Source organism: Euwallacea fornicatus, chromosome 11, assembly GCF_040115645.1.
Source record: "Euwallacea fornicatus isolate EFF26 chromosome 11, ASM4011564v1, whole genome shotgun sequence".
NCBI lineage: Eukaryota > Metazoa > Arthropoda > Insecta > Coleoptera > Curculionidae > Euwallacea > Euwallacea fornicatus.
Window position 1 is genome coordinate 1,442,304 of NC_089551.1, and position 22,995 is coordinate 1,465,298.

The 22,995-nt window shown below is 39.6% G+C and overlaps 4 protein-coding genes, 1 long non-coding RNA gene and 1 other non-coding gene across 8 annotated transcripts; 3 read left to right on the forward strand and 3 right to left on the reverse strand.

The window, feature by feature from the left end:
- The first annotated feature begins 88 nt into the window (after positions 1-88).
- LOC136341935 (actin nucleation-promoting factor WASL-like) lies at positions 89-1,885 on the forward strand. The gene is made up of 6 exons (XM_066287318.1): positions 89-510; positions 561-806; positions 855-1,145; positions 1,196-1,401; positions 1,452-1,615; positions 1,671-1,885. The coding sequence occupies exons 1-6, from the start codon at positions 189-191 to the stop codon at positions 1,771-1,773; spliced, it is 1,332 nt and encodes a 443-aa protein (XP_066143415.1). The 5' UTR covers positions 89-188; the 3' UTR covers positions 1,774-1,885.
- Positions 1,886-2,021: 136 nt separating this feature from the next.
- On the reverse strand, positions 2,022-5,092 carry LOC136341873 (coiled-coil domain-containing protein 6). 2 transcript variants are annotated; one of them, XM_066287241.1, is made up of 6 exons: positions 4,778-5,092; positions 4,504-4,720; positions 3,420-4,212; positions 3,163-3,316; positions 2,968-3,099; positions 2,022-2,912 (listed from the first exon to the last, which is right to left on the reverse strand). In XM_066287241.1, exons 2-5 carry the CDS (start codon positions 4,717-4,719, stop codon positions 2,979-2,981), a joined length of 1,284 nt encoding a protein of 427 aa, XP_066143338.1. In that variant the 5' UTR covers position 4,720; positions 4,778-5,092; the 3' UTR covers positions 2,022-2,912; positions 2,968-2,978. The 2 variants fall into 2 exon arrangements, with proteins under 2 accessions (XP_066143338.1, XP_066143337.1); XM_066287240.1 differs by having other exon boundaries at positions 2,968-3,111.
- A 292-nt stretch (positions 5,093-5,384) lies between these two features.
- RpS4 (ribosomal protein S4) lies at positions 5,385-7,509 on the reverse strand. The gene is made up of 6 exons (XM_066287304.1): positions 7,378-7,509; positions 6,836-7,094; positions 6,548-6,645; positions 6,150-6,254; positions 5,761-5,957; positions 5,385-5,549 (listed from the first exon to the last, which is right to left on the reverse strand). The coding sequence occupies exons 1-6, from the start codon at positions 7,378-7,380 to the stop codon at positions 5,426-5,428; spliced, it is 786 nt and encodes a 261-aa protein (XP_066143401.1). The 5' UTR covers positions 7,381-7,509; the 3' UTR covers positions 5,385-5,425.
- On the reverse strand, positions 5,599-5,737 carry LOC136342314 (small nucleolar RNA SNORA16B/SNORA16A family). The gene has a single exon (XR_010732623.1). It is a non-coding gene; the product is annotated as a small nucleolar RNA SNORA16B/SNORA16A family (small nucleolar RNA).
- A 577-nt stretch (positions 7,510-8,086) lies between the features above and the next one.
- MTF-1 (Metal response element-binding Transcription Factor-1) lies at positions 8,087-12,230 on the forward strand. 2 transcript variants are annotated; one of them, XM_066287237.1, is made up of 6 exons: positions 8,087-8,453; positions 8,717-8,874; positions 8,926-9,208; positions 9,263-9,597; positions 10,487-11,290; positions 11,704-12,230. In XM_066287237.1, exons 1-6 carry the CDS (start codon positions 8,266-8,268, stop codon positions 11,721-11,723), a joined length of 1,788 nt encoding a protein of 595 aa, XP_066143334.1. In that variant the 5' UTR covers positions 8,087-8,265; the 3' UTR covers positions 11,724-12,230. The 2 variants fall into 2 exon arrangements, with proteins under 2 accessions (XP_066143334.1, XP_066143333.1); XM_066287236.1 differs by having other exon boundaries at positions 8,088-8,453; positions 10,487-12,230.
- A 3,600-nt stretch (positions 12,231-15,830) lies between these two features.
- On the forward strand, positions 15,831-22,206 carry LOC136341997 (uncharacterized). The gene is made up of 3 exons (XR_010732588.1): positions 15,831-16,153; positions 21,540-21,765; positions 21,822-22,206. It is a non-coding gene; the product is annotated as an uncharacterized lncRNA (long non-coding RNA).
- Positions 22,207-22,995: the final 789 nt, after the last annotated feature.

Consider the following 22,995-nt stretch of genomic DNA (forward strand, 5'->3'; position numbering starts at 1 on the left):
TATCCACCGTTGTCATATTTATATCGCGGCTTGTTTAAATCAAATGTGTTAAATTTAATCTTTCAAATTAAATCTGTCCATCCCATCATTCATTAATCATTAATCTTTTCTTATCAGTCTCAAAAAGAATGGTTCGTGTTTTGCAAGCCCTTCGCCCAACTTTCTATTTTTTCTCCCTTGTTTAAATAATGAAAATGCCTCCGCCTTCCATGGATAACCAAAGCTCCAGTTTACTGTCCACCGACGAAAATCTCCAAGTGTTCCGCCTACTGGGCAATCGATGTCAAACCATCGCCACCACTGTAGCCCAACTGTTCGTCACTACTCCGCCCCATCACTTACAATGGATGAAAAGGAACACCGGGGTTCTGTGTTTCGTCAAAGACAACATCAAGAAGAATTACTTTTTCAGGATGTTTAACCTTAAACACAACCAAATGGTATGGGAGCATGAGATGTACAATAACATGGAGTATATCGAAGCAGCCCCTTTCTTCCATACTTTTGAAGGTGCAATCTTTTCTTTCCCCTGTATTTAAACGATAATAAGAGCCTTTCAGGGGAGGAATGCATTGTTGCATTTAACTTTGCTGACCCTCAAGAGGCAGCAAATTATAAATCCACGGTTGAGGCAAAAGTTATGGTAAAAAGGAGGAGAGAGGAGAAAAAAGCGAGGCAAGTGAGTCAAACTAGCAATAACCAGGTCAGTCCTAATATGATGTTACCCCCAAAAAATTTGGATTTCAATGCTAAACAAGAGTTTAGGAAGGAAAAAAGGAAAAGGAACATTACAAAAGCTGATATCAGTAAGTGCTTTATGCATCATTACTCAAGGTGAATGGAATGTACTTTAGGTATCCCAATGGGTTTTGTTCATATTTCCCATGTGGGTTGGAATGCAGACACAGGTTTCGATGTGTCAAGTGCCGACGACCAACTCAAAAGCCTTTTTCAGAAAGCAGGGGTCTCTGAGAAGCAACTTCAAGACAAGGAAACAAGGGAATTTATTTATGATTTTATTAACAAGCATCGGGACATGGATACCGCCCCTAATCCTCCTGTAGTACCCCCCCGGGGGCCACCAAGGCCTTTATCTGCTAATCCTCGCCCTGCTCCACCCCCACCACCAGTGCCACAAAATCCCGGTAAGTCATGCAACCATTTTTTTGCAGGGATTTAACTTAAATACTTGTAGCTTTGAAGAAACCCAGACCTCCATCTCCCCCCAAACCTTTGTTAGGCCCTAGTGCCCCACCTCCTCCTCCTCCGCCACCCATGATGACGGGGGCCCCCCCTCCTCCTCCTCCTATTACAGCAATGAGCAATGGAGCTAATAATTTTGCAGTACCCGATGTAAATGCGACTTTAATGCAGAGTATCAGAGAAGGAACCACTTTGAAGGTGATTGACCAAATATTTTCGAAATTGAAACATTTAAAAGGAAATTTCAGCCTGTGGAAGACAGCAGAGGTGACAGGGGGTGTGTAGATGAAGCAAGAGGTGACTTGCTTAGTGAAATTCGAAAGGGAATTCAGTTGAAGCCTGTGGATGAAAGGGAAGTAAAACCGGTGCAAAATCCATCTCCGACTGGCTCGGGGGGCAACGATTTAGCTAAGTAATAAACGTCCACCTAAAAAATCAAAAGGTGTTCAACAATTTGTTCTTTTTAGAGCTCTTAAACAGGCATTGCTGGAACGGAGCAAGGTTATTCATTCCGAGGACGACGACGATGACACCAGCAGTACCTCAAACGATGACGAATGGGATGACTGAGATGTTTTTTATTGAATTTTTTTGCTTTGATCAATATTATTATTTGATAAGATTTAAAGGTGTTTATATGTATGTTGAGAATGAATATGTAATATATTTTTATCATAATGAAGTTTTTGGTGTTTGTTATGAAAGCGCGAAATGTTAAAAATAACTTGTGGTGTGATTACTACTGTAATTTGCATTAACTGGGAAATTTCCGTGTGCCTTTGGCATTGTTTTCTCTAGAAATCAAATAAATTTAAGTATTTCAATCAACTATTTCACCTTTATTTAAACATAAAAGCAATGGTTAAAGAGAGAAACAAAATTATTAGATTATTCTTTCAAATAGTTTAGTACAAAATAGTAGAACTAGCCGAGAACGTCAATTATCCTCAAACGTGAGCAAAAACTTATTGAAAAATATTATACTTACGTAGACCAACAGTATATTAGAATAAAATACACGTAGTAATAATAATAACAGGAAACGGGCAATAAAGCGACTAAACGAAACGTTTACTTGGAAAAAAAATGTGCCCATAGAACTCGTCTAATATTAAAAATCCTTTACCCTAATATCACTTATATGAATTTCTTTTCGACAAGCCTTCAGGCTCCCAACAGGAGCCAAAATCGTGCATTATTAAATTGTTCCAAATACCCTTCTTCTTACACGTTATTACATACAGCTAGACAAGTGGCTATTACAACTTAATCCTAATAATCAGTTTTTATTACATTATTTCAAAGCTAAAGCCTTATTGCTTATATCTAACAGCTTCGCATTCTAAATAGTTCGGGCAGATTTTGCCTCGAGTTACGCATAAATCGACGACGAGAAGAAAACACGGGAATAACATCAAAGAACGTGAAGAAAATATCGAATATATTATGTATAAACGCTCAATAGCACCTACAGGTTGTTAGTTTATGTTCGGAGCTTGAAACATATGCAGACATTACCTGGAGGCGTTCGCCCGTGACCAATAAATTTCATATAACCATAATATATCACAAAGAGCAAGAATAACTTGGCCATAGTTTCCTGTCGGTCAGATCAAATCTTCTTACTATTTTTCGGAAAACTAACAAATACACAGAGAAATGTAGTTAAAACCAAGCCATCGGCCGTCCGAATGGAAACTGCAGCTTTCCTATATATAAGAAAAAGAAAATTAAAAAGCCGAAGCCACGGAATGGTACACTTACCCCCCGAGAAATTAATCCTTGCTAACACTTGTGTCCATAGGGCTAGCCGGCTGCATTACGTTGGTGTTGACACCCGGGGGCACTGCAGGAGGCATTGTTAAGCTCGGAGCCGGCACTGCAGGCTTTACGAACCTTTCCGAAGCCCTTTATAGCAGTAAAATAAAAAAACAACTATAATAAACAGTAATAAAGTACCTTCTATGTGTTGAAGCCGGGGAACTTTGGTTTCCTCCAGGTGGAGGAGGTGCTTGTCCGCAAGATGGACAACGAGGGGGCGGAACACCTGAGGAAGCTGCGAGCAGAGAATCAGACAGTCGAGGAGAGGAAGTTTGCATTTGAGACGCTAAACCTGCAGAGAAGGGAGCAATTTATTTTTTTATACTTATGAATGAAATGGGAGAAAGTCTGCTTGTCCAGAAATTATTTAAATTTGCCAAAAGTTACCAACTTACCAGGACTCAAAGGTCGGCTTTGAGTGGGTGAGGGATTGTATGGAATGGGTGACACTGTGTGCTGCCTCCCTCCAAGCATCTGTTCATTATAATGCCGTTCTTCCTCCATTTCCAAAGAGCTTTCACTTTCAGACAAGTGCCTGCACAGCGCTTCCCGGCGTTCCACCTCAAGCTGTAGTTTCCTCTGCAGCCGAAGATTCTCTTCTTTAATATTGCGCTCCTCCTGCGCGTAGCGTTGCATCTTCTGTGTGTGCTCCTGTTGGCTTATTGCCAAAGTTTGACGCAATCGAGCCACTTCTTGGCGCAGAGTTTGAATGTGAGCGCTCAGGTTTGTTGCAGTGTCTCCGTTGCTTATATCTCTTGGGCTTGCTGGATCTGAAACTGGCTGATCAAGCTTGATTTGCAACATTCTTTTCTCAGCCTCTAGTTTATCCATTCGTTTCCACAGCTTGTTAACTAGAGCTTCTTGTTCTTGTTCCAAAGTATTTTCAAGCTCCACTTTCTCCCTGCGCAACTGCTCAAGGTTGCTTTGCTTGGCCAGTGTTTCAGCCTCCAATTTTTCAATTTTTCGCATTAGTCTGTTTACTAAACACTCTTGTTCTTGCTCCAAAGTTTGCTCCAATCTGCATTTCTCTTGACGTAATTGAGTAAGCTTTCTGGAAAGGTCATTTGTGAGACATTCTTCTTCACGTTCATAGTGATGGGCCAGGGATTCTTTCTCTTTTTTCAGGGCCTGGATTTTCTTCAGTAGAGTATTAGAAATGTACTCTTCTTCTTGCTCTGCTTTTGCTTGCTGAAAGATTAAATTTCAAAGATTTCAAACTGATGTTTTAAAGGAGGTTAAAAAGTGTCAATTTCCCTTTTAGAAACAGAAAAGGAAATCTACTTATCCAAGACATGTACAAGTATTATAAATTTCTTAAGGCGCGATATAAAACAGCTCTTTCACCAGGCTTTATGAGGACTATTATTGAGTTTAGCACAAAATCCACAGGACTTACTGGCAGTCAAACACCAAATAAAAATATTCACAATTCCCTTACACAATAACAAAAATTGTTCCTGTCAAATACAACCAACTTACAATAATAACAGAGGCCTTCCTCAAATCGCGATTTTCCTCCTGCAAGGCCTTAACCCTTAACTTGTAAGTTTCCAGTTCAACTTTCAACACTCGGTTCTGCTGTTGCAAGCTCTCGATACGTTTTTGCAGCTGCTCGCGCGTAATGGGGCTCGGGGGCATCATTATTGGGCCCCCATCGATGCTGCTCGAGTCTGATTCACTGGCAGAGTCAGCCATTCTGAAATAGTTGGGCCCCAGTGGTATCAAAGCGGGATCGATATGGACATTTACTTACTTGATTAGTTCTAGAGGATGCAGTAAGAATGAACTTTGGAGAAAACTGGAATATCAGCTGTGGTGACTGTAAAATGCCGGAAGGACAGTACTTAGTAGTCTGAATATTGCGAACCAATTAGGAGCACTTCCAGTTTGATTTGCGTGTAGCTTCGTTGGCAAGTAGCTAGGGCGATAGACCTAGTTTTGTGATTTTAATAGAAATAACACTTAATTGAACTTTTGAAGATAGAAATAGATATTTTTCCTGAATCTTTCACTGGGAAACTATTCCTTCCTACTTCTAATCAGCAACGTCTGCGCAAATAATTGACGTTGACCGACAGCCAGCAGTCAATGTCATTATTAATGAAGGGTGATCTTTAAAATAAGTAGGTGCCGAAATATCAAAGGCATGTCTTGGATAAATTCGTTAGATTTGACATATGTCAATAAGCCATCCACCCGATTGAAGTTCCATTTCTTTTGTGCATATTTATGTTACTAGATGTCGTTACATGCGAAACGTTCATGTGCTGTAATCTATGAATCACCCTAGGAAATTTTCGGCGGAAAAATGGTACCAGGATCGAATTTTAAGGGAAAAACATAATAAAACTCGCAGTATATTTCCAATTTAAATCTTATTTATTAATAAAATACAAAAAGATTAGTGGCTTTTTGCGGCTAATCTCTTGTCCCTCTCTTCGGCAATCGACAATTTGACTCCCTTGCCTCTAGGAAGAGAAACGAAAGCCTTATTTCCTTTGCCAATAACAAACACATTGTTTAACCTGTAAAAAATCCAGAATTAACAATCCTATATAACGATTTAAGTAAAGATAATGTCTTCCACATGGGTAATACTGAAATATTCACTTGACAAATATCCAGTGACCAAATGAGGAAGAAATTACTTTCAGCCTCAATTTGACTGCAATTTTGCATTGATAGGTAAAATGCAGCTTCGATATGGGCTTGTGAACATACTAAATAGATTCTCACCTGGTGGCGAACACGTGATCATTGGCATCTTTAATGTGGACAATATCAAATGAACCGGGATGTCTTTCTCGGTTAACTACAGTGCCCACACGACCCAAATTCCTGCCTCCAGTGATCATGCACAAGTTACCAGATTCAAATTTAATGAAGTCCAGAATTTTAGATGTGGCAATTTCCAATTGAATCGTGTCGTTTACCTGGTAAATGAATAATCAAAAAATACATTAAGAAAATTCTCAATAGACATAAATGGGCGCGATTTACAAAAAAAAAATAGATCAGTATATGGGTAGTGGTGTAAATGAGTCATCAATTGATGGTCAGCATTATTAAAAGCATCATTTCAGATATAACATATTACAAAATCAAGTAAAACATCATTACCTTACCTTGACTAATGGATCAGGATACCGAATAGTGCGGCCATCATGGGTAACCAAAAATGGGATTCCTTTAGGTCCAGTTTGCACCTTGCGGACCTTGCAAAGCTTATACTGCAACAAGAACTACTTTTACCAAAAATACATATTTTCATTTATATACAAAACTCTTTTAATAATAATAAATCAGTGAATGGGTAGTGGTATTTTAAGAGTCATCAAACCAGCTTCAGCTCTTGAAGAAAACATCATTTTTGGGTAAATTAATCAGATGAGTAAGTTATTACATCAGTTGGGAATACTCTTGAAAGAATACTCAACCATCTTTAGGCCAGAAACAGTTATTTTCATCATTTATTTACCAACTGCAAGTGATACAATAACAGAAAAATGCACATAACACTTACCTTTGCTTCTTCTGCAGTAATACGATGAATGGTAAACCTGCCTTTAACATCATAAATCAGTCGGAAGAACTCTCCAGTTTTCTCAATAGTCACAACATCTAAAATTTTATAGTAGTCATCAAACTTGAAACATTTAAGTCACTGTAATCTGTTTGGATAATACTGAACAAGACAGCCTCCCAGTGACCGAACACAAACAATTTGTTATATGGATTCACTTAAAGATTGTGCAACATGAGGAATACGCATTTTTACAGCTTTAATTCGGCCTTTAATCACTAAACTTACCCATGAAACCTGCAGGATAGTTTGGGTCGGTCCTCACTTTGCCGTCAACTTTGATCAACCTTTGCATAACAATTTTTGTCACTTCACTGTTTGTCAAAGCGTACTTTAGCCTGTTGCGGAGGAATATCACAAGGGGGAGAGATTCCCTGAGCTTGTGGGGTCCAGTTGAAGGACGGGGAGCAAAGACACCTCCCAATTTGTCCAACATCCATGCTTTTGGGGCATTTAAACGCTTCAAGTGTTTTTTCGGACCTCGAGCCTGGTAGTTTAGAGAAAAATGCAAATATTGTAGTTTTGAACATTATTTGTTAGTGGAAGTAGTATTTTTAGTCAAGGCACTTTTGTCGAGGAAAAGGAACTGTATGGAAATACACCGAATTCATTTGAAATGGGAGAGTCCCATGGTCGGTAAAGTGGACAAATATATAGCAGTTTTATTGGATGGAAGTGTCGGTTAACAGTTTTAACTTAGGATTTGTGAAGTCTATGTACCAACTGTAAGATGAATGAAGATTTTAGAAAATATAAAGTAAACAACTCACCATCTTGGCAACTTGAAGGAAAGAAAGGCCGAAATCCGATTTACATCGACGTTGACACTCCTCGCACTGACACTATTGGCATTTGAATGAAGTGATAAACAATGCGACTGCAGTGCTGTGAACGGCAGAAGGAGAAACGATTTGAACAGGACCGTAATACGTAATATATAAAAAAAAAAATAATTATTTTGTACTGGGTGTCTTCTACAGAGTGTAGCGTATATTGTTCAAAGGCAGATTTTACCTGTAAAATGCTATAAATAACGTGGTTTTGAATATATGATCAGCAATTCTATAAGATCGACCCATGAAAGAACTTTTTAAACTTGAAATTTGCAATAAATTTCAAAGGATAATTTATCCTATCGCAAATGATCCATCAAGCAATATTTTGAAATTTGAAGTATTGCTGAAATGTTGAGTAAATCATGGACAATGGATGTACCAAATAATTAAGAAATAATTGAATAAGGCCCTGTAACTATGTGGAAGATTTCTTTAAATCCTTCTGCGCCATCTATTGGGTGTTATATGAAGGTTTTTGCAGGATACTACTTAAGTACCAGTCATTTTGTCGTTAGGCCTTATAAGGTTCAGTGCGACATACTCCTCTTTGTCATTTTCTAGGTGAATAAAAAAGGATAACACTATGAACCTAGCCTCGAAGGGCTGTAAACCGATTTGCCAGGGCCCATTGGCCAATGGCGATTTATTACTTAGTACCAATGACTTAAGTCATTTTGTTTATCAGGAATATGACTTCTTTATCTCCAAAGAAATAAGTGTTATGGATTTTCTCATTTCTGGGTACTGCTCAAGACAGATCATTGTACCAAAGGAACTTCCTTTTATGTGCTCCGTACCCTGTATCGGAAAAATAGGAAAATCATGTGCGCGACATTCTTCCATAAGCACGAGTCGCAGGCGAAACTGGACATGACTTCGTTCCAGAACTGCTTAATAGACGAGAACCTGGATTATTTACTTGCCAGCTCAGGTAGTACTGTTGACGAGAGCTACTTGAAAGACTGCCCCCCGTTCCAGACGAAAAACGAACAAACAGACTCTGATGAGGGGTGAGTTAGGTGGACTTTATTTTTGGAGGATTTTTGAAAAATTGCCAATGTTAGTAATAGGAGCTCGGCGTTCAGTAAATGAGATTTTGTTTTGATGAGGCACATTTCCCGTATTATTTGATCTATTTCGAATTGCTTCGTTGTGGATGATAGACTAATCAATTCTGGGAATTAATTAACTTGGTTGCATTGTCCACTTTAACACAATACTACTGGAACTCCACAAAACCCTTTTTAACACTCGCATTTTTGGTATTGTATAGCTACAACACCTCTATCTCACCCCCTATTGTCAAGAAATCAAAATCATCCACCCTGCAAGAACCTAACGATCCTAACAGATTCCCTTGTGAATATGATGGATGTAACAGGACGTACAGCACTGTGGGCAATCTTAGGACCCATTTAAAGACCCATAAAGGTTTGTAAAACTCTTTCAAAATATCAAGTAACCCTATAATGTGTGTTTCAGGAGACTACAGGTTTAAATGCACAATGACAGACTGCAACAAGGCTTTCCTCACCTCTTACAGTCTGAAAATCCACATCAGGGTTCACACCAAAGTGAAGCCCTTTGAGTGCGCCCAGGAGGACTGTCACAAGGCGTTTAACACCCTTTACAGACTAAGGGCACACGAACGCATTCACAATGGCCAAACTTTCAACTGCGAGGCTGACGGCTGCAAGAAGTTCTTCACTACTTTAAGCGATTTGAAGAAGCATAGGAGGACGCACACCAGGGAAAAACCCTATAAGTTTGTCTTATGCTGTAAAAATGAATCTCCATTTTAACTGAGGATGTTCTCTAGATGCGAGGAGAATGGTTGTGGTAAATCCTTCTCCGCCTCCCATCACCTGAAAACGCACCACCGTATTCATAGTGGTGAAAAGCCCTATGCCTGTAAAGAAAGTCCGGAATGCAGTAGAGCTTTTGCCACTTCACACAGTTTGAAATCGCATATCAAAACTCATCAAAAGCAAATTGTGAATTCAGCACCAAATCAAGGAGAATTAAAGGATGATGAGAAGATAAAAATCGAGGAATCTTGTTTCGATTTCGATGCCAAGTTCGCCTTTGATGCCTTTGAAAGGAATGTCGATTGGTGCAACATGGAGGCGCAGGATGATTCTTTGGATATTAATGGTAAGTTTCTATTAGAGGGTGTTATATGATATTTGCACATATAAATCTTTTCAAAGGTTTTTATCGTACGTCCATAAAAGCGATTTGCGTAAGTTTTCCAATTAAACTAAACTTATCTACTACTTCTTGTCGGTGTATGTTTACCGTAGCAAATTGTCCCATAGATAATTTATTAGAATAGTTTAAATAATAATAATACTTGGTTATCTAGTTAAATTTCAAAGTAGATTAACAATAAGTATTTATTTGTGGAACGTTCGAGGGTCTGAAGTAACGCTTATTATTGTTGGGCGAGGTGTATGATGCAGTTCTAGAGGAAAATGCTTTGTAAAAATGTATTTTAACTTCAATGCAATTACAACACTCCATAACGATAATTCTTGGAAATTTACAGATTCACCGACAAACGGCAATGCGGCAACGTTTTCTTGTTTTAAAATAATCCCTGCCGCAGGTCGTATGACGCACGCTACTAGGCCTGGCCTACGTTGCCGGATTTGGGAAAATTTCTTTAAGTGTAAAACATTTTATTTTTCTTAAAGTTCCAAAGTCTTGAGAAACTGACCCTTTTACTTTTTTAAATTTAAAATCTCTAAAATCCATTGGACTCACCAGATTTATGCTTGACAACAGATAAATGTCGGTTAGTTTCTTGGGTCATTGTCGGCCTTCTATGGTTTGGAGATATTATGATATTGCTGCCAGTGCCACAGCTCAAAAAACGTGTTCTCCGAGATTTGTGAAAATCTATATTACTTCACTATTGAAACACTTTAACATGTTCCAAAACTTTGATACATTAGGACAGCGGATACGCCCCTGGATTTCAGTCTTAATTACAATGTTATTTTCTCTATTTTTGCTCAGTAATTCTCGTTTCTTCCCTCAGGTCAACCCTCTACTCTCGAACAGCAATCCACCCCGTTCTTCAACGCCCCTTATGACCCCACTTACAATTTCAACTCAACCGACTTTACACTTAACCCCCGCCAGTCAATTACTGAGCAAGTTAGCCAAATGCAGATCGAAAACAAACCGAAATTCGCCTCTGTCATCGAAAATGATCAATTCGAAATGGCCAACGGTTTGAAGAATTATGCCACAGTGAACACTGCTGAACCTTTGGAGGTGCAGCTGCCCTTCAACATTGGAACTGAAAACATGGAGAATGTGGCCAAACAGGAAACTCTTATCAATGAACCTCAGGCAGAGTTGGAGGAAAACTCCTTGATAACCGAATTCGAGAATGCCGGGATTAGTTTGTACGACTTTGAAAATACTTTCGGGGATAATTTGTTTTCGATGAATAATAATAACAATAACAATGAGACAGGGGGGCCTAATGTGAAGATTTTGAGTGTTAAAACTGTGGTTGCGCCTAAGGAGGTGCCTAATCCGGCTTCTGAAGCTCTGCAAGTGAATTTGGCTACTCACGAGGAAATTTCTAGTGCTTGGGGTGTAGGGAATTACGCAGACATGGGTCAGTCAAACATCTTCCATGAGAACATGAACGAAAACCCCCTGACAGCAATTTCAACCGCAGTGCAGTCCTACTTGGATCCCTCCGAACGTAAAGTGGCCATTGTGGAAGATATAGAGAACGTCGATCGATATCTAGCTTCGCTCAATAGCCCCAAAACCGACACCTTGAAGAATTTAGCCTCTGAGGCTGATATCTGCAAATGCGACAACTGTAAGTGCACCGATAACGCTAATTGCCACCCCTGTAACAGCAACGCTTCTGCCAATAACAATTGCGCCAGTACTAACAAGCCGGCTTGCGGAGAAAACATGTTCAAACAGGCCCTCTTGGGGCTGGTGCAGAAAACCGAGGGCTGCCGCGAAAAGGGGGAGGACTGTTGCGTAGTGTTGTGCCTCAAAACCATGGAGCAGCTTCGGCAAATGTTGAAGTTTGCAACTAATTGTCGAGGTTTTCAGAATTTCAATTTGGGATGCATGAAAAAGCTGTAATTGAGCTTAAAAACTAAGGGTACTTAAACAGTGTTTTTTTTTTACTAGTTCCTTCCCGATTTAACTCTGCAGTGTGTTGTTCATGTTGTTTAATTTAATCGTTAAATTCCCTTTGAAAAGAGGTCTCAATGGCAGGTGAGAATTGTCCTCTATGACTCGTCAGTGTGAAGATCTAAGAAGAATCAAAATTCCAATTCCTGCAACGATGGTTTTTTTTATTGCGTCTATTTTTTTAGAGTAGGCTCGCAGGTCCAGTCATCTATGTCCTATATATTTAATACTCTTATTGTTATTATAATATGTATCTTAACGTAACACAGGGTTTGTCTATGGTCAATAATTAAGAAATATGTGATGTCACTGTGCCAATGATAGCGTTAAATGCAAGAAATATGTTTATATAAATATCCTACTATAAGTAGTATAAATGGTGTCTTTAAATAGCCTCTACAAAACTCTTACATAAATCCTCTTGCCGCGGGTCAGTGGCGGAGGTTTGCACACTATTTAGAGCCACCCTGTATATTACAGTATCCTATGCTGGTCAAAAATTATTTGCCTATTATTCCTTACTCCTAAGATCTTTTGTGTGATTTATCATTGTTATTGTTTTACTAGTTTATACATTAGTTTGTAGCGAATAAATCAGCTTTTGTCTTGTTTTTTTTTCAATCAATCATCAATGTTAACGGAAATTGGACTTACATTTTTTTTTTAATTTGGTAACGCTTGCATAGCTATGGTGGTAGACAGCTAACTTTACACCCGTTTAACACTTGCATCCAACTTTGTTGGCGCTTCTTCAATCGCATTAAAATTTATAAGTACAAAGTGCTCCATCTCCGTGGACAATTTATAAGATTCAAAGAGTTAAAATGCCATATTTATATGTCTTGATTTTATACGGCATTTTGAGTGGTCTTCGTTCAGGAATGCACATTTGAATTTTCTATTTTGCAAACATTGCTCTGTTCACCAAAAGATCCAGAAGAACATTCTCTGCTTTATAATTATTAAAATGTATTTCTTTCCGTCCTTTAGCAATTTCTAAAGTTCCTTTCTTTAGTTGGTAACGTTCCATGTTTTTCTAAAGAAATTTCGTTTAAAGTGAAAAAATGTGGCCTGACGAAGCTTAGACTAATAAAAAAAACTCACTAAAACACATGGAACCCAGACATTCTTCTCTCACAATCGCCGGTAAAACAAAACTTTTTCTCATCACACATCTTGACATATCCCAAATATCCGTTTTTCAATGGCTTTAAACTAAATTTGCTGACACCAAGCCCACAGGTAGAGGGAAAAAATAATGTAAATCCGTTTTGTTTTAACCCTCCTTCGGCATAAAAGTCCAATTACATCGGCTTAATCTCGCCGGAGCGCCATGAAAGTATGCATGAGGTCTGCGTTCAAAACAATGAGTTCCCCGAGATCGGCCTTTTTCAAACAGACAAGAATAAGAGAGGATTTCAATCAAACGAAACGAACTCATGATTTTATGCAGTAGGTTGGGTAGCTGGAATTTACTTCATCCCTCAAACGAGTCGGTGTTAGCAGGTCAAAATGGCAGTGTATGTAAAGAAATAGTAAATATCTAATTTAGATAATTTTCTTTATGTGCCAAAGTAAAGTTTCTCCCATGCAGATTCCTTCACCATATTATCAAGAAAAATATAACTGGTAGAAAATGGCCAATTATGCCGTTAGATGTAAAAATAACATATAAATATCACTGAGTGCTGCTTCATTAAAATAAGGACACAATTCTCCCTGAAAAAATACGTTTCCCACCCTACCGAGGAATTTGTTGCAATCCGCGGGACATTTATACACATTAACATCTCGTCGCAGTTATTTATGTCCTCTGGCCCCTCTTTAACTTTGGGATTTTCTTTATGGCCGTATTTACTCTTTTAGATTAGGCCCCAAGACAGGCGGTTTTTATTTTATTTTATAGGCGTTTAAGAGGAAAAGGGTGATCGAAATTAAGCGAGAGTTTTGATGTCGAAATTCGGGTGGTTAAAAAATATATTTTATTCGGGAATCTCCAACTTCCAGGTAGCAACTCGAAAGTGATAATGAGAACTCTCCCAAGGCAAGAAGGGAAGCTTAATTTTCGCATATTAAGATAAATGACCTGATTTTGCGTTAGTTCGGTTTGCTACGTTTCATTAAGTCCCAAACAGGGGGATATATGTCGTCTAGTTATCCCCAATGTTCCGCTTGCTAAGGCTTGTTTTCCAGAGGCTCGGCAATAAATAAAAAGACGTTTTTCAGCCAGAAGGCGTGCATTTTTATTGCCTGAAAACTGCCCGTTTAAATTAAACCGGAAGATAGTGCCGCGAGGCAATAAGCATAATTTAATGTTATTTTATTCGGTTTTTCTCCGCTATATACGTTCTACACTGGTTGCGAATCTGAATGTTCTGCGTTTAGTGAGCGCTTTTTCTGCTTCGTGAAATTAAACGCTATATATTTATTACCTTAGCTTTTTGGAGCTAAAATATCATACAATATTCTCTCCCTCACCCCTGTATACAGAAAATCGGGTAGCGATTCCATTTAATCCCGGGACTTTCCCGAACAATCCTTATCGAATCTTATTGACGTCTTGTAAATTTGCATTCAAATACAATAAAGCTGCGCATCAACACGATTTAATTATCAGCAAATAAACGGAAAAATAAAGAGTCTCCCCACGCCGAAATTGGGTCCATATTTCCTTGTTTATTTGCCTCGTTTACACATACGACACACGGTGGGTTTCCGAAACGGAATTTCAAACGGGGGGACGCCTGGATGCACCTGATTTGACCCTACTAGAGTTAGAGGACAAATAGCCGCAGGAATACTGCATGCACATCATAAACAAACAAAGGACAGCCATCATTGCATGGGAAATTACACGATTATGCATGTTCTAGAATTAGCGTTACTAACATTACAGGTCTCAATAAGTTAGAGGAAAATACTTCTGGCTGAAATGGCGAAGGCAATTATATTTTGATTTCGTAGCATGATTGGATGGGTTGAAGGGAATGTCCTTTTATTGTTCAGTGGTTAGTTCAATGGGCGCCACTTCTCTGTACGTTTCTCATAACAAATCTCTGCTACACTTCAAAAAAGCGCTTCTTAGTGAATCGGGCTTAATCTAATTCCCCAAAAGTAACCCCAAAATCAGGCTTTTCTTAATCCGCAATACAAAAACGCGGTCCTCATTACCATAACGCAATTAACAGAGCTGTTCCAATCAAGAAAACTTGATGCTACGCCGTTTTTGCAATCAAGAAAATCTTTATCTTTAGTGAAAACAAACTCTCTGTGATGAACCGCGGTTCTTTTCCCCTTTTGAATCATCAACTTTGAGTTTGTCCCGTCCAAATTCGATTTGCATTTTAGTCTGGAAGAAGCTGCACATCAGCCCAAGAAGTTTCTTCCAGGCAATTTCCAGTCAATATACCAGTCTTTTAAGTGCTTTAAAACCATGCTCCAGCCCACACATGACGGTTTTCGGCGGTGCAATCAAGGAGCACATCAAAGAGGGAAGGTGTGTTGGCAAACTCCATTTCGCAGTCGCTTTGATCGCTCCCCAGGCCAATTTCGCCAGGAAAAATAACCAAATCCGGGTTAGGGAAGTTTTATACTGTCGGATACTCTTTCCTGATGCCTGCTTAATTAATCAGCTCGAACGGAAAAATCCGATACAGCCATTAAGACCACAGCAAAGTTTTGATTTGATTAAGAGAGAGAGAGCCGGAGTAATTAAATTCTGTTCACCGGGAGATGCGTTAAGTTTTTTCCTGGTTCATTAGGGAGCCGTCTTTGCAGCATGCCGCAAAAAATGAATTATTCAATGCTTTCTTTAATTAAAAAGTGGGTTCGTTACTGACGAAACATGCTCGCTTTCAGATGCGAAACTCAAAACTCCGATGGCATATATTAGTAGAGGCTTTTTTGAGAGAAGCTTCATAAGAGTAGTCAGAAAGTACTTGAGCGCATTGGAGGGGTTATTAGTGAACATTAGAAATAAGTCATGGGTAGACGCGAGTTGTTAGAAAGAAAAGAGTTTAAACACATAAAATTAGAAATCCACGATTAGTAAAATTGCATTTTTCTACGTAACAAGCGATGCTTTTTTACGTAAAAATATTCAACAAATCGATTGATACTCTTTTAAATGCAATGAATTATCGCTCTAACCTGTGTGCCAGTCGCGCACCCCTTTATATTGGGGACTAGACTGATGATACGATGAAAATAGAGACGAGTCCATTGAGACTTCACGTGAAATCGTAAGAAGCGAAACAGTGATTAACTAAATTATCGAATAAGCATTAGCATCTTTCTGACGTCACCAATATGAAGGTATTCGAGAATCTTCAATTCCATCTAGCAGGCGAGGGTTGACGTAAAGCGGATACGTCGACGTGCGATCTTCAAATGTTCTGCAAAAGACGCTTCAAAATTTTTTTAGGTGGTGACTTGTCGCTGTGCGAACGATTATTTTATTGAATTTCGGTAATAATTGCGGGAAAAGTACTTAAATTTCTGGTCTAATTAGTTAGTGGTAATTGTTTTGTACTGGGTGAGTATTGGGAGATATATTTTAACAGTTTCGATACGGTACTTTGATCAGTGTGCGTGCTCTTCGTGTGCTCTAAAAGTCAGAAAGAAACGCCATTTTGAGCCTTCGAGGGCGTCTTGTAATATTTGCGAATCCGCATTTTTAATAGAGTCAACAAAAGCGTTCTTTAGGCGTCAATTCCGCAGATGTCTAAGTAGGGTCCGTTGGAGACATTTCCACTTTTACCTTCAGAGGAAAGTTCCTCCTCAAAATACTCTCTCTAACATATGCATAACGTTCCCTAAAAACTCCCCTTACCCTTCCCCGTACCTCAAGCACTCTGGCTGATTTGTTAAAGGCGATCTGCAATGCAATTTGCCTGAGATCTTAACCCTGATAGTTAAAGACAAACTGTAGGAGGTTTCTCTATAAATTAAGCTTATTTGGGTGTTGTGCGTAATGTAAAGGAATGCCTGTCGAAACTGCAAAGCCGCCAGAATGTGATTTTCACACAGATTTAATCTAAAAGACATTGAACGACTCAAGTGCACAGTTTAGCATAAAGTCCATTATTCTCCATAATGAAAAGATAAAACAAATCTCGGGGCCTCGTCGCTCGGCCGGAAAATATCGCAGATGACAGAGGGAAAATGAAAATGTCCCGATGAGTCCGAACGTCGGCTGTTGGAAAAACAGCCGGTGTATCTCGGGTCATGCATATTCAACGGCCAAATATTTGCTGTGGCTTCTTATGAGGGCTTTATTTTCCTCAGTTTTATTGAACCAGGGGAATTTGTCCCTTAATCCCTGCCAGGGACGCTGGAATTTACCTAGTTCCAGGTATTAACACGCCGCAATCCTGACCAAATTGGCAGAAAATTGATATCAGCACAACACAACGGAGATGGAATCCCCGTTCACCGGATATGCCAGACCGAGAGGGTCGATTGAGTTATTAAAATGCAAATCAAACAAGTTTACTTAGGGCTGGGGATAAAACTCGGTATTAATTAATTATATTTGATTCTTGGTTATCCTCCTGAACAACATAAATCTCAATACAATGCTTCTAAAAACAAAGACCCTCTCATATATCTTTCAATCAAGAGGTCAGCCATATATCCTTAAAGGGGGCTTTAAATTGTGTATGCAAAAGAATCCTGCGGCACTATATCTTCCTGCTACGGTTCGGGCTGACCCCGGAAACCGCATGATACCACCGGACGTGTTTCCCGAACCTTCCGGATACGTTAGGGAACCTAATTACATAAACGACTGTCCCGTGTTATGGTCGAGGTTTTAAGGAAGTTTTTTCGTTGTAAAATCAGTGCGTGCAGCACATAAGATTCAATGCCAATTAGATGCGGCCCTGAGGACGGCCTTTCCTGGCTAAGGGCCACTTCGAGTTTCCTTCCGTGTTCCAGCCGGACGTTTCGTGCCGTTACGCGGCCCTTCGTGCAGAAAGGCCCTATCCCATCCATTTGCCATGTCGAAGCTAATTAACCCAAGAAATAGGTTTGAGTGTTTACTCGGCTATTAGGCCTTTTAAAGGTGTTTAAAATGAGAAAGGGTGAGGCAGTAAGGAAGTGCATATGTATGAGTTCATAACGCAACGTATAATTGAACTCTCTAAACTGATCCTGGAAATGATGAAATATTTTTCCCCACCGACCACGATTACAGTCATTTGCTAACATGATCCATTTTGCTTGCGCTGCAGATAGACACATAGTGGCTTACCTAAGTTAAGGGGAAAGCGTGACGAAATTCGGCTATGTACACATCATTCACGGTAGAATTTGTTTAATTCTCACAATGCTGATTGCATTTAATTGTATTTAATTAATCAGTACTGAAATTTATCGGGCAGTTTCCGGAATATTTGACATTAAAATTGAGCGAATATTATACGAACGTATTGCTTATATCCATTAAATTATAATTTTTTACTGCGATTTAGATTTGTTTTTTGACAATATGGCGAATGAAAATTTTTATATCTAACGGTTTTAGGAAGTTAATGTGACTATGTTAATCTCGACTATGGCGATGGAACACGTCTATATGAAGTAAAAGATCATCGTTGGTCATCAGTGCTTTGTTCTAAGGTCTTCTATGCGCCCTAAACAGTGTGAAATATAATATAAAATAAGGCAGGGGCAGGGCCTTTTAACATGTTTCCCTAATGAAATGCAGGTTTTGAGGCCCGCTTTTAGCTACCTGTGAGTAAAGCAAATAAAAATATTGCTTTTTAAACAGGCTTTAGCAATAGTTCAAATCCCTGCTTGCCCGAAAATAAATCGAAAGATTTATCCGTTCCACTTTGTTTCACGTTCATTATTTTCCTCCTTAACTCGAGACCCTTAGCTACATCTTCTCCGGGAAACGATGCTTCCAGACTTTTCCAGGCTTAATTTTTTATCCGCCCGTCTTCGTCCATCGCTTTTAACAACATACATTATTTATAAACAAAAATTTCGCCCGTTGCGTCATTAGCAGGCCCTCTCCCGATTGGTCAGCCCGGCTCATTTGACCCGGGCCTTTCCAGGGAAACCTGCGAATCCATTGGCCGGGATCCGGAAAAGTTCGGAGAAGAGGCGGGCACTTTTCGCGCGATTTTCTTAACTTCGTCGGCGTATTGCTCTAGTTTTCTCCACTAGCGATGCGTTTTTCTCTTATTCTTACGTGTCACATCGAAGACGAGTACCTGCCCTGGAAAAGTCTAGAAACCTGGAATTTATTGCCCTGGAAAAGACATTGAGAAAATTGCTATTAAAGGCCAAAAAAACATTTGAAAAACAGGTGTATATAATAAAAAAGCAAATTGTGATGAAGGGGAGTTGCAAAAACGTTGCTGAGGCTGGTTGCATTTCCCGGTTACCTGGGGCCATATTTTCATTTAGGCCCGTTATTTTTCCACTTCCACATGGCGTGATCGGGCACGTGCCAATTCTCAGCGAACTCATTGGCCCGAATTAACGAACGGTTTTGTTTCGTCACGATCAACTCAACCGAAAAATCGCTCTAGCGTCCCATGGTTTCCGCTTGTTTATTTTGCGCAGTAACAACATCTGTTTTGTTATGTTTGCAGTAGGAAACATTAAGTTTTCCTTAAGAAGTATCGCATTCTGCACTTTTCATTTGATAGAGAACGTATTCGGAAGAAACTATTACACAAATTCTGCGCAAAATGGTGAACCTCATCTTGAACTAACCCGAACATAAAAAACTCGAATATAACTTTAGAATTAGTTACGTAAACGATGGTTTTCTGAATAATGAATGTGAGATTACGAGGAATTTGTAGGACAAGGTGCGGAACGAGGTGAGAAAATGAAAAATTATTTTGAGAAACGAGAATCGCCACACTGTCGCTAAACTGATCTTGGAAGTTCCGTGAATTTCATCGAACCAATTCGATGTGAATGCTCGTACCGAGAGGCGACTGATTAAGACCCCTCAACTGACGAAGGATTGCAAATGCCTCACGTTAGTGGTTGAAAATTCCATTAGTTCCAAAGAGTCCTCTCGGACAAGTAAAATGCGTGGAAAGCGAGACAAATCCTCTTAATTTTTGTCTCAATTTCCGAATACCGTCGTATCTCATAGTGTCTCCCCCTAACCCTAGCGTAAAGGTACATTAGGGCCGGACCTAAATTAAGCTTTTCCGATTTGAATTTTGCTGAAAACTTTCCCGTTAATTATATCGCTTTTTGCCTTTATTAAAACCGACCGTCGGTCGGTGGTAAGTATGTTGTGTATTAAAAATATGCAAATGGCCGAGGGTTGAGGACTTGCGAATTATACCCCTTCTTTAATTAAACAGTCCCGACGCAATATAAGAGCTCTCTGGCTTGCGGATAATAAATTTGAAAAACCGCTTTGAAATTGTATTTTTCCGAACAGCAACAAATAATAACCTTTAAAAGGGAGTAATAAATATTTATTGTTATATGCCAACAGCATAAAAGTTTATTGGAAAACTGACCGGAACGCGGAAAAACAATTTGAAGGTCTTGGGAGATATGTAAATGGAACGGTCGGCCCTAACGATAAAAGAGTGCAGATAAAGCCGAAGTGGCTACTAGAAGCCGAAAATTGAATTCCAATTCGGGAAATATCACCCTGGGGACTGGAAATTGGTTTCCTTAAACACGAGAAGAACGAGTTTACTATGAAAGATCGTTAACCGAATCAAGGCATAAAAACGAGCCTTCTTCGGTCCAGCCTCGCACGGACCAACTAACAAAGAAGTGATTTACTTTGAAAGAAGCCTCCGAGGAAACTCCCTCGAACTGGACCTGATTGTACTCAATCAAATTTGAATAATTGAATTAGTAAGGTCCAAAATGTACGTTGCAATTGCATCGTTCCAGAAAACTACCCCCGATCAAAGGTGTCATAAAATGCAAATGCCGGACATAAAAATTCAGTTTTATTTTCCTGACCACTAGCCCGGAGGGATGGTTATGTGTCTTTTGCCTCGTCGAGTAAGCTTTATCGTCTGCGAATTACGCAATAACTAATCATAAAAATCCTCCCCTTTTTAAGAGAAAAATATATGGGGTTCCCCTACATCCATCGAATTACGGCAGTGTTACAATTCAGGCACTTGACTTAATAAGGCCCCTGATTTATGTAAGGAGATCCACTGCGGGTGGCAACACTGCTTTATTACGACACTGCCGGCTGCTGCTGCTGACAAAGGAACTTATTTTATGGAAAAAGCGATAAATTCTCAAATTGTCCTGTTTCTTTTCCTTTCTGCGAAGAATCCTTTTGAAATATTGTCTACCTGGAAACTCCCGAACTTTTCTCTAATATAATATATTTCCCGAAGTGCGCCGCTTATTTATCGTTGATTTATGCGTGAGCTTTCATGTATCGCAGTCAGCTTTCATAAATAGCCACTCGAGCGTGGATCTGAAGCAAAAATAATAACTGCTAAAAAGTTAGAAAAACAGTTATTGCCAACGGAGTACACAGAGGGGCCATTTCATCCATAATGCATAAGGACAGGGGAGAAGGGGGGTTGCAGGGTGAAAAACTACTCGAGATATCCGTCGGTCAAGCCAAAGCACGAGGTATAATTTTTAGCCGGAGTCTAGTGGGGCGGAAACAAGGAAATATGTTACTATCTCTCGACTGGCGACAGCCCCAAAGGGACAGCTCTTGTATTAATGCAAATTGTTTTCCGGACGGTTTGTTTGTTCCACTTGAAGTCGAGTCTCCTTTTTTTTCGATAAAAAAATATGAGACAATGCAGAGACTTAATTTCTTTCACGTAATGAAGTTTTAGTGCTTCGTTTACCTCTATGAAGAAAACACTAAATTAAGAGCATTCAAGTGCAGCGCGAAACTAACCAGCCAGCATGATAATTTCGAGTGCTTCTTCTGCTGTTAATAGTCACCTGACTTTCTTGGCGACTGTCATTGGTCACAACCCCCTTGAAGCTCCCTTCGGCCGCTAATTTTCGAAGACGACTGTGGTACGATCGAATAGCGAGAACTGCGAAAGTTGGCGGAGGCGCCATCTAGGAGCGACTGACACAAAACCGGAATTTATTGTTGAGAAACGTCAAGCGCATCCACCATATAGCGCAGAATTAAGTTCCGAGAGGGGACGGACTTAGGTTTTTGCCTTTTAAGCCGTACTAATTGATTGCGAGATTAACTGCGAGTTTTGCAGGAGCTGGGTTTGATGGTGCTGTCGAAGTATGCCGGAGAGACGCAGATTATCGGTAAACTCGAACCACTACTACTGTCCGAGAATTCTTTCGTTGAGGTCAATCCTGGTATGTGCACTAGAAGACACGTGAATTTCTAGGTTTAGTGCTTTTTTGTCCAAACAAGAGAAGCGTTATTTCAAAGAACTAAATACAAAAACTAAAACATGAGTATCGTATACCAGTAAATTATGTTGCCAATCTAAAATTCAACACTCGATCATGAAGCCCTAATAAAATATGAAAATAAGATACTTTAGATGCATTGACGGCTCACCCAATCAATAACTTCCCCATTACTTTCTCCTGTAAATAAACAAACAAGTTTTCCATTACTGCGGCCTTTGATCTTTTTTTCCAGAAGACGCTCGTCCCTTTATATAAGAAGGCTGATGACTTACTTGGGGGTGCAAAAGAGTATTATTAGCTCGTTTGCTTTTTCTGTTGGCACCTATACGTGTTTTATTTTTATTAGCTTGGAATTGAAATTGCTTCGCTCTGCGAGATCAAATTGTGAGATCATTTGCCGAGGCAAATATTTTCGTATAACACTCAATGACGCTCAAAAAATAAATCACACAAAGGCTCAAATCCGTCAACAATGGCGTTCACCCCAAAAGGCCTGTCTATTTAGCGGGGTCCGGAACAATACACCCGGAGGGTTAAAAAGAATGGAAGCGTGCCGTCGCGATTCGCCCCGTAAACTGTTGCAGTTTTTGGTCATATAGTCCCAACCACATAGCCGTCCATTTAGAACCTCCAGCTAATGACTAACGCATTCATAAAAACTGCACGCCACTGAGAGAGGCAAACTAAAAAAGAACAGCCCATACGAGGGTCGCTTAAAGCGACTTTAATTGTGGCAGTTTTCGATGGCCACGTGTTTCTGTTTGCACTAGGACAGTAATACGTCCGGTTAAGCACTCTATGGGGGAGCCAATAAGTTTAAAATAACAAAGGGCAACATTCCGACTAAGTAAGGCAATATTTTTCTTTGAAAGTTCGTCACCGCTAAAGACGAAATATTCGGCGTGATTGACGAAGTTTGTAAAGCGAATCGGAATTAATGACATGCAAATGTTCCACAAGGAAACGGAGCCTTTCTGATCTGAGACTTTTTATTGGTATTCGTTAGAG